The sequence below is a fragment of the Phyllosticta citribraziliensis genome (assembly GCF_038025025.1).
Source record: "Phyllosticta citribraziliensis strain CPC 17464 chromosome Unknown J3D65scaffold_3, whole genome shotgun sequence".
NCBI classification, from domain to species: domain Eukaryota; kingdom Fungi; phylum Ascomycota; class Dothideomycetes; order Botryosphaeriales; family Phyllostictaceae; genus Phyllosticta; species Phyllosticta citribraziliensis.
The window spans coordinates 734,319-747,799 of NW_027117340.1; the positions used below are offsets into that span (position 1 = coordinate 734,319).

The window sequence follows — 13,481 nt, forward strand, 5'->3', positions numbered from 1 at the left end:
AAAGTCTTAGTAACTACCATTCTAATTATAGAAAATTAACGCTTACATCGCGCGAGGATTAAGTAAAGAAGAGATAATAAGAATAAGTAAAGATAACTACCTTAGGTAGTATAAGTACTTTATCTTCTAGTCATACCTAGGTATAATCTATATCTAGGGCTCCCTCATATAATATAACCTATAAAGGTAAAGTAGAAGTCTATATAGAGATTAGACTATATAATTACTATAGCTAGTTTAGCTATTTATAGAGATAATACCTATAACTAGAGATAAAGGTAATAGAGTTAGTAGAAGAAGAAAGTATAGAAGAAGTCTATATAAATAAAGGAGATTAGTCTTTATTAGAAAATAATAAGGCCTAGGTAAAGTCTCCTACCTTAGATCTAAACTTAGAGTAATATATATTAAAGGTTCTCATATAAATCTTAGTTACTTTATTAGAGGTATACCCTTTACTATATAAACCTTAATTATATCTAATAGCCATGCCTTAGAAATTTATGCCCTAGCTAATACTAGTACTAGTAGTATAAGTTTTATTTACCCTAAGCTACTACTAACTCTCTAGTCTATAGGTACTATAAAAAAGAGAATAATAGGTAAAGGGCTTAATATTACTAGGTTTAACTAATATATAAATAAGAAAGTTAATTTTTACTTTTATCTTTAACTCTATTTCTAAGATTAAATGGTTTCTACTTATACTTTTATTTATAATATTAGCTATAATAATATAATTCTCAGGCAACAGTTTTTCAACTAGCACAATATCCTCCTAGACTATAAATAATACAAACTAGTCTAGAGATAGCTACTAGTTAACTAGTCCTTTTAGCATCTTCTATACCTACTAAAAATCTCTATATAAAGTAAAGAACCGCAGAAAAAACACTAAGTAGATATAGACTATAGAGATAAAAAATTTAATAAACACCTCCTTCCCTTAGTATAGGTTATTAAGGGAATTAAATTCTAAACTTAAGATATATTTAAGCTTTCTATTTATAAAATACAAGTTATACTAATAGAGATCTATACTATTAACCTTATATAAGTTTAAGTAGCTCTTAAAGATAAGGAAACTGAGGAATTACTAGCTTCTAAGCTACTAGCTACTTATAAGGAATTTCAAGATATATTTTCTAAAACAGAGTCTAATAAGCTACTACTATATCACATAGGAGTTAATTATAAAATAACTCTTATACATAATAGTCTACTAGAGCTTCTACTAAGTCCTCTCTATAGAATATCTCTAGAGTAGCTTAAGGCTGTAAAAGAGTATATCATTAAGAATATTCAGAAAGGCTTTATTACTAAAAGCTTTACCACCTATGCTTCTCCTATTCTAGTAGTAAAAAAGCCTAGTAGGGGATAGAGATTCTATATAGACTACTAATAGCTTAATAAATAAACTACTAAGGATTTACACCCCCTTCCTCTTATTATAGAGTTGCTTTAGCACATTAGAAAGGGCAAAATTTATACTAAGCTTAATATTTAATAAGCTTTCTACTACATTTATCTTACTAAGGATTCTAAAGATAAGACTACCTTCTATATAAGATATAGCTTATTTAAATACCATATCTTACCATTTAGATTAAGTAATAGACCTATAGCCTTTTAATATTTTATTAACCAGGTTCTCTTTAAGTATTTAGATAATTTTATTATGGCTTTTATAGATAACATACTCATTATCTCTAAAGACCCTACAGAGTATAAGGAATAAGTAAAAAAAGTACTAGTAAGACTATAAAAAGTAGGACTATAGGTAGATTTAAAGAAGAGTAAGTTTTTAGTTACTTATATAAAGTTCCTTAGATATATCATTTCTATAGAAGGTATTTAAATAGACCTAGACAAGGTAGAACCTATATAAAACTAGCTAATACCTAAAACCCTTAAAGCTCTTTAATCCTTCCTAGGTTTCTATAATTTCTACTAATAATTTCTCCCTAACTATAGATAAATTAGCTGGCTATTAGAGAAACTATACTCTAAGGTAAAATGGTAATAACTAGGACCCCTAGAAGAAGAGGTAATTTAATAACTCAAGAAGCTAATATATAGTAATATACTCCTAGCCAATTATAATCCTACTCTTAACACTTATATAGAGACTAATATAAGTAATAGAGTTACTATAGGTATTTTAATACAGCTCTAACAACCTTTATATAATTAGAAACTAGTAGTATTCTACTCTAAGGTAATAGCTAATATAGAACTTTATTATAGAATATCTAATAAAGAACTACTAGCTATTAAGAATAGACTAGAAGAATAGAGACTAATACTTATTAGCCTTAAAAAACCTTTTCTCATAATTATAGACTATTAGGCATTAGAGTACTACTCTACCAAACAACAACTCAATTAATAATAAGCTAGATAGTCTAAGTTTTTTACAGAGTTCTATATATACTTCTCCTATTAACTAGGAAAGGAAAATATCATTACTAATTACCTTACTTAAAAATAAGAAGACCTAAAGACTTAAAAAGAAAAAGTAAAGGCTATATAAGAGATATACCTTATCTTACTAGAGACTATTATCCCTCTTTCTATTTTAGAATAAGAACTTCCTCCTCTAGTATTATTTTTAGATAAACTTCTCTATATAAACTAAGAAGATTCTAAATTAGAACTCTAAAGATAGAAAGCCCTCTTAAAAGACCTTAAATAAAGAAATAGTTAGGAACTAAAGGATAGTCTTTTACTATAATATAGTACCCTCTTTATATTAGATTATAATAACCTCTGTATGAGAATACTTAATACCTTATATACTACTTATATAACTACCTATCCTAGTATTATAAAGATGCAAAAACTCCTTAAGTAATATTACTACTAGCTAGCTATAAATTATATAATTAATATTTATAGATAAGGATACTATATTTACCGCCAAATAAAAGAGTTTTATAATAAAGACCTAGGCTTTCTATAACCCCTAAAAATTCCCACTTAACCCTAGTAACACTTAGCTATAGATTTTAAAGAGATGCCTAAGGACTAAAAAGGCTATAATATAATTCTAGTTATTATAGACTAGTTAAGTTAAAGAACCTTTAGCTTACCTTATATAAAAAAGATTAATACTAAAGGAGTCTCTAGGCTCTTTTATAAATATATTTATTATATTTATAGAAACCCTAAGTCTATCCTATCTAACTAAGGCCCTTAGTTTATCTTAGCATTTATAAATAAATTATATAAGCTAACTAGTATAGAGTAGCATTTTAACTCATCCTACTACTCTCAAATTAATAGTATCACAGAGATTATTAATTAGCATCTTATACAAAGATTAAGACCTTTTATTAATTACTTTTAGAATAATTAGTCTAATCTTCTTCTATTAATAGACCTTATATAAGCAACACTTCCCTATAAAGCTACTAGACTTTTACCTTTTAAGATTAAGTTAGGATATTCCCCTTAAATATACTATAACTAGTAATAAAGAATAGAGACCCCCTAGCAACTAGAAAAGATAGCTTATACAGTAGTATAAATACTATAAAAGAGAAGATAAGAAGCTTTTAAATTTATAAAGAATCTTATTCTTAAATCCTAAAAGTATATGCGCCAACAAGCCAACAAATACCATTATATACTAGACTTTATAGTTAGAGATTACATCTATATTAAGAAAATAGGATGGTCTACTAATTAGCTAAACCTTAAATTAGACTTCCCTAATACTAGACCTTTTAAGATTATAGGAATAGAAGGACCCTCCTATATCCTTAATCTTCCCTTATATATAAAGATAGTTAACCTTTTCTATACTAATAGGCTATATAAGGCTAAAATAGAACAGCTTCCTAGTTAAGAATATACTAAACTAGAACCTAAGATCATTTAAGATAAGCCTAAGTAGGAAGTAGACTATATTTAAGCTAGTTAAGTCTTATATAGAAAGCTTTAATACCAAGTTAAATAGACTAGATATAACTAAGATAACTAGTAGTATAATATAAGTTCTTTCAGTAGTATACTATAGAAAATTAAAGAATTCTACTTATTACACCCTACCATAGCAGGACTACTAAAAAATCTAGAAAAATAGAAGACTACCTTCCTCTAAGAAGAACTATAGATTAAAATAGAAAGTAATAATAAAATAAGTTACTTAGGCCTATAGTAAATATTATAAAGATATAGAAAGTAGACTAATTAGTTTACTATCTACCCTTATATAAATACTATTAATCTTAACTTCTACTCTCTAGTCTCTCCTTTTTACTACTTATTCCCTACTATCCTCTTCTTTAATTTCTACCCTTTACTTCTTTCCTTTTCCCTTCTTCTTATTATAATAGTTATTATATAAGACCATCTCCTCTAGATCCTCTAGCTTATTAGGTAGGATGTCCTACTTAGCTAAAGCCTAATTAGTTTAATCCTCTAACCTAGCCTAGTAGTATAAGCTTTAAAACTCCTCTATATAAATCTTATCTTTACACCTCTTATAATAAGTAGGCAGCTTGGCACCCTTTAAGTTACTTATAGTATAGTTAAGGTTACCTATACCCTAAAGGCAGTTAGCGCAGCAGCCCTATAAGAAACCAGGCAGGTGGCAACAACTAATAAACATATAAGTGTTAGTATTATTACGATACTTAGTATAGCTAATAGGGTTATTAATTCTAGTATACTAGATAAGAAAAGCATTATATAAGCTAGCTTAGGTTTTAACTAATAAGTAGTTAAATTACTAAGTAGAAACTATAATATATAAGTAAGATATACTATTACCTAAGGCCAAGATATATTTAGCGCGCTCTTATACTTTAGAACTACTAAGGTATACCTATATAGTTAGTCAGATAAGAATCCCTTATATTAGTAAGATAAACTTACTCGCGCGATACTCTCTATATTCTTATAAGAGATATAAAGTATTAACTTAAAGTCCTACTTAATAGGTACCTTATTAGAGCCAACTAGTAATGCTATAATATAAATCTCACTGTTACTACTATTATATAAAGTAGCAGGTAGTAAGTACTCAGCTACTAGAACCTAATAAGCTATAGGATTATAATGATAGTATATATAAGTAGGCTCTTTACCTTCTTCCTCTAAAACAGGCTATGTGACAGTGAACTAGTAGTAATATAGTATAATAGGCTAGTTAGTAGTAGGCTATATAGCTATAGATAATAAACCTTACGTAATAACTAATAATACTAATTAAGCAGAACCTAATACTATAGTATACTATAGGTAAAGTAATAAGCCTATAGTAGTTCCTAGCTAAATAAGTAAAGCCTGGCCTAACTAAGTATTTATATAAGTGTCCTCCTCTATAATTATATTAGTCAGCAAGATGGGATAATAAAGTAGTAAAACCTAGATATATAATACTACTTAATAGCCTAGATAATAATTAGTAATAGTCTAAAGAGATAGAATTAAAGTTTACTTACCTTAGGACTCTATATAATAGCCCTTATAGATACTACTAGCTAAAATAGCTCTCTAAGTAAGCGGCGACTATAATAGATTATAAATAATACTATATAATGATAACTTAATACTATAACTCTTATATAATAGTAATAAGTCCTGATAGACCAGACTATAATAAGTAGTAGATATATTAAGTATATAGTAGCTAGGAATATCTGCTTTACTATTAGTAGGGTATAAATTATTTAAATTATTAGAACCTTTATATATAATAGTTAGTTTACTAGATTATAGCTAAATTAGACTAGGATAATAATGTACTTTAATAGGGAGCTTTAGATATAGCTAAGTAAGATGGCAACCTTCTATAGGTCGCGCGGTAAAAGAGATAGTAATAGAAAGAGATAGTATAGTAATAGACCTAGACTAATAATTATACTTTATAACTATATAGAATGCTTAAATTACTAAATTACTACTGTTATATATTATAAGTCTATACCTATATAAGCACCTATAGCTGCTAATTCCCATGATTTTAGCTTCTCTTTAGGGGGGGCATGTTATGATAGGTATATACGTGCCTATATAAGTACTAGGGCCAGTATAGATAAACCTGGTATTATATAGTAGGTAAGTACCAGGGCCAGTATAGATGAACCTGGTATTATATAGTTATAGGAAGCATGAGCCTTACCTTAAGTAGTAGCCTACTATAGCTTAGGCTGAAACCTATAGGCTAGTACTAGCTACTATAGCCTAGCACTAGCTACTACAGCCTTAGGAAGATACCACATAATAGCCTATTAATACCTTACCTTTATAACTTACCTAATAATAACTAAGGACCCTTATATAAAGGATAAGAGATAGAATAGTATAAAGGAAGGACTAGGAAATATATAGGTAGTAAGTATCTTTTATATTTTATTCTTTTAACTTATTATATTTAATTAAGATATATATATATTCTCTAGCAGTTTGCCTTTAGCCCTTACCTGTGCAATGAGAAATCTGCAAGTCGTGACAGAATATATACTACCTATTATAATAGTAAATTAAATAAATAAATAGATAGATAGATAGAGCTAAGAGCTAGTATAAGTAGTATTAACCTACCTAGATAGAATAGACTACTACTATAGCTAGGATAACTATTATCTAGGACACTATAATACCTTGCCTTAGATAATAGATTTATGCGCATTTAATATAACGCATCACGTTAATGTAGTGCAGAACCTGCATTCATAGTGCCATGGTGAGTAAAGGAAAGCTGGTCGTCTAACAGTTCAGAAACACTTCAGTCGAAAATTGCACTAGAACAGGTACCCTCTCTCCCTCGTCATGTCCGCCACCCACGTTCTCAAAGCTCCAAAGTCCCGACAGGTGTGTCTCCTCTCTGTCTCTCCAATGAGCAACACACTCGTCTTCTCTTCTCCATTTTCGACAGTTTTCCACTCGGTCGCCTTGAGCGACACAGGCGTCACGTCAGCGCTGCACATGAGCGCCTCGCGGATCTGGTTGATGCAGTGATCGATGTGGACGCGCTCGAACCCAGGCTGGATCTCGTGCGAGTGCGTCTTTCCGTGTGTGGCCTCGCCGCCACCGGTGCCGTCGGTCTGGAAAAAGCTGGCATCGTCGACGTGCTTGCGCAACATGTTTAGGCAGTGCAGGTTATGCAGGACGTCCACGCCGGCGTACTTTTTGCCTTCTTTTTCCTCCAGGCCGGCAGCGTGCGGAAGGCCCGTAATGGGGTAGACATGCGGGTCGTCCCCCTTCGAGCTGTCGCGCATGCCATCAATGGCGTCAACCTCGGCGTCTGTGAGGGCAAAGTAGCGAGGTGAGGTCAAGTCGTTCCAGGCCTTGTCGCGCTCTTCCGAGGGTGGACCCACGAAGCGGGATGCCTCGGGGTCCTTGATGCCGTAAAGGGTACCATTGTCGTACATGCGGAACGGATACTCAAACCGCCGCTCTGATGGCTCGAAGATGTGTGCTGGAACCGTGGGGAAGTCGGTGGGTGCCCGTAACGCGTTCGCCGGTTTGGAGTGGAAGACATTCCTTCCGTCAAAGAATTGGGCCACGTTGGTAAGAGCTAGGACAGCCGTGGCTATTTGCCATGGTCGCTGAGGTTTTCTCTTGAGAATTGAGAGGGGGCGGGCGTCCACGTCGTCCCGGTTCGACCTGAAGTCCTGTTCATGCTTGGAAAAGGCTGCGTCAGCCTCTGCCACGGGCAGAAGTCGGTATGACTGATCAGAGGTGTTCTCGGGCATGGTTGAGGAGAGGTGAAGAAGGCGTGTCTCTAAGATCTCTACACAGAGGAGTGTGGAAACTTTGTCAAGAAGCTGCCGCCGGACTTGCCATGTTCGGACCCGACCATAACGCGTGATGCCGAACATCGGTGGAGAGATCAGGCCTTCCCCCGCAAACGAACACGAGGTTGTCTTATCAGATCATCGTTGCCAGTAACTGGAATGGCCAAGGAGATCCACTGTACACGTTAGAGAAATGCACCAAATCACCAACCACCAGCGCGACCTGCCCATTCGAGTCAGGAACCCGAAATGTTCGGGCTTGGCACCGTCATTGGCCTGAGCGGTCCGAGCTTGGCGTTCGGCGGTAAGCCGCCCTGGCAGCAGCCGTCACCCGGAGCCTATCTGATTCGGGTAGCGTTATCTGATCATTACCGCAGTGAGATTCTTAATTCAAGCTTCAACTTAAGCATGGGTCTCGCCTGGCTCTTGAATCGCCGTGACCGTCATCAGAGGAGTGCCCGGAGCCATTTTGAAAAGCCGATTGGAAAACTCCGGCTCTAGGACTCACGGGTGCATTTGCACACAGGTATATCAGACCATGATCTTTCGCCATCAGGTCGAGCCATTGCGCTCTCAGTTCCTCTCAACAGCCTCAGCAACCTCGCCGCCTCAAAAGTCAAGATGAAGTTCCAGATTTCCATCGTTGCCGCCCTCGGTATGTCCGCCTTCCACGTCGGCTCCATTCCCCTTGGCACTGGATCTCAATTTCTGACACATTTTCAGCTGCCGGCGTCATGGCCGCTCCCGTCCCCGACGGTCCCATGTAAGTGTTCAAGAACAACCAAAGGTTTTTCCATTGCTGACCAAACCAGCTGCGTTGGCGGTGGCACCTCGTGCGTCAAGGCCCGTGACACTAGGGTTGAGAAGCGCGACGGTCCCATCTGCGTTGGTGGCGGCACCTCGTGCGTTAAGGCTCGCGACGGCCCCATCTACATTGACCCTGAGGTTGAGAAGCGTGATGGTCCTATCAACATCGACACCACCACCAACGAGAAGCGCGACGGTCCTATCTGCGTTGGCGGCGGCACCTCATGCGTTAAGGCTCGCGACGGCCCCATCTACATTGACCCTGAGGTCGAGAAGCGTGATGGTCCTATCAACATCGACACCACGACCCATGAGAAGCGCGACGGTCCCATCTGCGTTGGCGGCGGTACCTCGTGCGTCAAGGCGCGCGACGGTCCCATTTACATTGACCCTGAGGTCGAGAAGCGCGACGGCCCCATCTACATCGACCCTGAGGTCGAGAAGCGTGACGGCCCCATTTGCCTTGGTGGCGGCACCTCCTGCGTCACTGGCAAGGCCAAGCGCGAGGCTGAAGCTGAGGTCGAGAAGCGCGACGGTCCTATCTGTGTTGGCGGCGGCACTTCGTGTGTCAAGGCGCGTGACGGCCCCATCTACATTGACCCCGAGGTTGAGAAGCGTGATGGCCCCATCTGCTTGCCTGGAAGCACCAGTGTCTACTGCAACAAGAAGCGCGCGGCCGAGGCCGAGGCTGAGGTCGAGAAGCGCGACGGCCCCATCTGCCTCGGCGGCGGCCTCTCGTGCGTCACTGGCAACTAAATACGCCACTCGAGAGAGCACCGGCATTGACAACAGTCGTGGCGCAGCGTGGCATCTCTTCGCTGTTCTGAGAGGACCCTTTCGGAGAATTTTGGGAGGGAATAGACAGGCTGCAATGTCTAGACCTAACACTAAAACATCTAATGGCAGTATTAGAGCAAGAGATCTAAGGGGAGGAAGTGTCTTTATAGTCTACAACAATTGTACACATCTAGGCACCTTTTAAAATGCTAGCTTCGTCTATCACTTCTTGATTGCCCTATAGTGACCTTTACCTTCTATCCCTTTACTTCTAGCGAATTTTAGATAGATGGGAGGGGAGGTTTTTTTTTTAAAAAAAAATAAAAAAGGTAAGTAGGGGTAGAGAGGCATAGGCACATATTTAGTAAAGCTATAGAAGCTATTTCTTCTTCTTTATAGGATATAATAATCTAACTAGATATTTATAGTACTAATTTAGGTATAAGAGTTATCCTATTTCTTAGGCTATCTATATAGCTAAAGTACCTATCTCCTATAACTACTAAGCTTACTAAGCTTACCCTTAGTATCTAATAGCTATAGTAGATCCCTATAGAATCTACTACTATAGGTAGTAGCTAAAGTAGTTTATAGATACTCTTACCTATATCTACTATCTAGCCCTCTATTATATACTTAATTAATCTATATACTTAATCTATATACTAAAATCTATAAACCTAATCTATATACTAATCTACTAAACTATAGTAAAAGGAGGGAAAGGAAATAGGGGGAATTTTACTTATTATTATTATCTATTACTATCTACTCTAGATTCTTCTCTTATTTACCTCTAGTATCTAAGAGGTAGGAGCCTATAACTATAGGATCCTACTCTAATCTAATCTTAGCTATAGTATTATTATCCTAAGACTATTTACTACTTAAGTACTTAGATTATAACTAGTTATTATTATTATTATTAATTACTCTATTAACCTTATATATTATACTATTCTTATTATTCTTATCTATAGTACTATTAGTATTAGACTTATCTTTATTATTATATAGGTTAGTTAAGGCTAATATCTTATTTTTAAGATTAATATTTTCTCTACTATCTATTATACTAGGGTATTATATTATAGATAGAAGTACTAAGGGTCTACTAATCTAGGGTTACTTAGAGCTAGGCTTATTAGGTCTAGGTACTAGCTTAGTCTTTATAGGCTACTTCTTCTTAGGCTTAATTATAGTTATAGAGGTCTTAGAATTCTTACTCTTAGGATTCTTACTATTATTAGTCTTTAAGCTATATTATAGTTTATTACTTAACTTCCTAGATCTAGTTATACTAGTAAATATACCCTAGTAGTATAGTATAGGTATTATAAGGCTAGATTTACTAGGTATTATACGCTATATAGCGCGTATAGTTTATATTTTATAGTATTTAGTACTTAGTATTTACTACTTATATATATACTGGCTATTTATACTAGCTAAGGAGTAGATAGTTATTCTATATAGGCTATATAATAACTACTCTTACTCCCTACCTATTAATTATTAGTAGTCTATATTAATTTACTCTACTAGGTACTATAATACTATTAATAGGTCTCTTACTACTTATAAGAGGATAAGACTTATTATCTATCCCTTACTAATAAGTTTTCTTACTTTAATTATGCCCTATATAGTATTAGGATAAAATACTATATATTTAGATATACTAGAAGCTCTAGGTATTATTATTATTTATAGTTATAGCCTTAGATAAGGCTAGTAAGTAAGATTATAAGCTATTATAGCTCTAGATATAATAGAGACTTATTATCTTATTATATAATATAGTTAGGAACCTATATAATAGCTAAGAGTAGCTAGTCTACTAGTAGTACTAAGCTATTAGCTACCCTCTAAATAATACTAATAGCTAGCTAGTAGTTAGCTACTACTAGCCTATTATCTACCTAACCTATTACCTTAGTAGGTAATAATAATAATAAACTACCTATTACTACTACTATTCTAATAATATAATAGCTCTAGGAGTAGGTCCTAGGACTTGTATAGGTAATTTATAATAGGGGTAATATACTAGGCTATAAGGTCTAGTACTAGTTTACTAATCCTAAGTACTAGTCTAGTAGTAGCTCTTATAAGGACTATTATATATAGTATAGTAGTATTAAGGATAAGCGATTATTTAATACTTATTATAAGCTAATAGATTACCTAATTAGTAGATAGTTTCTAAGTAACTATTTACCTTATACTAGGGTATATAAGTATAGGAGATAATACTAAGTAAGAGAGTATATAAATAAGATAGAAGTTAAATTAGTACTAAGTCTACTTAGGAGTATTAATTATAAGAAAATAAAGATAGCTATCTATAGAGTCTATATAATAAGATCCTTTTATATTCTATTACTTAACTTACCTTAGGAAATATATAAGAGGGAAGGTAGGTACTATAAGGGAATAGGACCTTATCTTAACCCTATATTTATATAGTAGATTACTTGCTCTATAGTAGTAATATACCTCTTAAAACTAAATATTTAGTTAAGTCCTTATTATAGATATAGGAGGTACTATTATTATTTCTATTATTATATTAGTATTATATTTATAGGTACTAGGATTAGTTTATCTAAGTAGCTATATAGTTTTTCTAGGAGTTAAGTAACTTTAGTATATATAGCTTATTATATAGCTAGTAGTTATAGTATAGGTATATATAGTACTTAATACTAAGTAGTATTTAATATAATTTTAGGTTTCTAGCTAGCCTATAATAATAGTAGCTAGTATTAGGATAACATAGCTAAGGCTATATATATTTACTCTTACCTAACTAGTAAGGTAGCTCTAGCTACTATTATTATTATTATTAATAATAATAAGAAGGATAATAGTAATAATCCTATAGCTATCTAGACCCTATTAGATAGCCTATATAGTATTATAGACTAGAGAAGCAATACTATTACTTAGCTTACTACTATAGACTTAGTTTTAGGTACTAGGGCGGCCTTTAAAATATTATTATATATATATATTATATTAGCCTATTAGGCTAGCTAGGATAGCTATATAGTTAAGGAATAGTTAGTTTATAAGCTCTAGAAGCTATTCTATAATATTACTATAGCCTAGATTATAGCTAGTTATAGTAAGCTATTATTAATTTTAGACTAGGCTACTAATATTAGCTAGGCTAAACTATTATCTATACTATACCTAATAGGCTACTACTAGGGAATAATTTATACCTTAGCTTTACTAGCTAGGCCCTCCTACTAGATAACCCCTACTATTAGTACTACTAGTAGTATTAAATAAGAGTAGACTACTATACTAGATAAGTATAGCTATAAGTATTATAGTAGCCTAGAGTACTAGATAAAGGACTACCTATATATAGACCTTACTAGTTATTAGCTAATCTATACCTATGTAGCTACTAGTATAGAGGAGGTCTAGGATAACTTTATAGATATAGAGGATAAAGGTAAGGTTACTAGTATAGAGTCTAGTAATAAACTAGAGTTAGAAAATAAGTAGCCTCCTATAAAACTACTATAGGAGGTACCACCTATAAGATAGCTATTAGTTATTTAATATAATTAGAGAATAGAGTTACTAGTCCTTCTTAATACTCTTATACTATATATATTTATATATATCCTAATATATTACTAAAGCTAGTTTATATCCTTATTAACTCTAGATATATAGGTAGCTTATATATAAGTTATTTACTTAAGTATAAGCTTATTACTACTAGTGCCTAGAAGTAGCAGCTATATAGGCTAATAATTAGTAGTAACTATATATAAAGCTAGACCTAATAGCTTACCTATAAGCTTATTATAGGCCTATCTTTTAGCTTAGTAAATACTACTAATATAGCCTTATAAAACTTATAGGCTTTAATAACTATTACCTAAATTAGCTCTATATATAATTTATTTATTAGCCTAGAGTATATATATTAATTTAGGTTTATCTTAGACCTAGTATCTATAGTATATAGATTTATAGAGTAAAGTTAGTTAGTTTATATTAGTATAGTACTAATTTATAAAATATTATTATAGCTAAACTCTAGGTAGCCTCTAGGCTAATTAAATCCTTACTACCTACTCTAATAATATCTTAGATATTATAAGTAAGTATAGCCTATCTATC

General features: G+C 33.7%; 2 protein-coding genes across 2 annotated transcripts; one reads left to right on the forward strand and one right to left on the reverse strand.

Moving 5' to 3' along the window:
* Positions 1-6,577: 6,577 nt before the first annotated feature.
* Positions 6,578-7,926, reverse strand: J3D65DRAFT_616245 (uncharacterized protein). Its single transcript, XM_066799429.1, has one exon. It carries the CDS (start codon positions 7,830-7,832, stop codon positions 6,753-6,755), a length of 1,080 nt encoding a protein of 359 aa, XP_066657637.1. The 5' UTR covers positions 7,833-7,926; the 3' UTR covers positions 6,578-6,752.
* A 443-nt stretch (positions 7,927-8,369) lies between these two features.
* J3D65DRAFT_600814 (uncharacterized protein) lies at positions 8,370-9,311 on the forward strand (the record flags this gene model as incomplete). Its single annotated transcript, XM_066797991.1, has 3 exons — positions 8,370-8,403; positions 8,472-8,511; positions 8,561-9,311. 3 exons carry the CDS (start codon positions 8,370-8,372, stop codon positions 9,309-9,311), a joined length of 825 nt encoding a protein of 274 aa, XP_066657638.1.
* Positions 9,312-13,481: the final 4,170 nt, after the last annotated feature.

Bases quoted from the DNA above. Each gene is read 5' to 3' on its own strand.
- J3D65DRAFT_616245 (XM_066799429.1), bottom strand. From the start codon at position 7,832: ATGTTCGGCATCACGCGTTATGGTCGGGTCCGAACATGGCAAGTCCGG.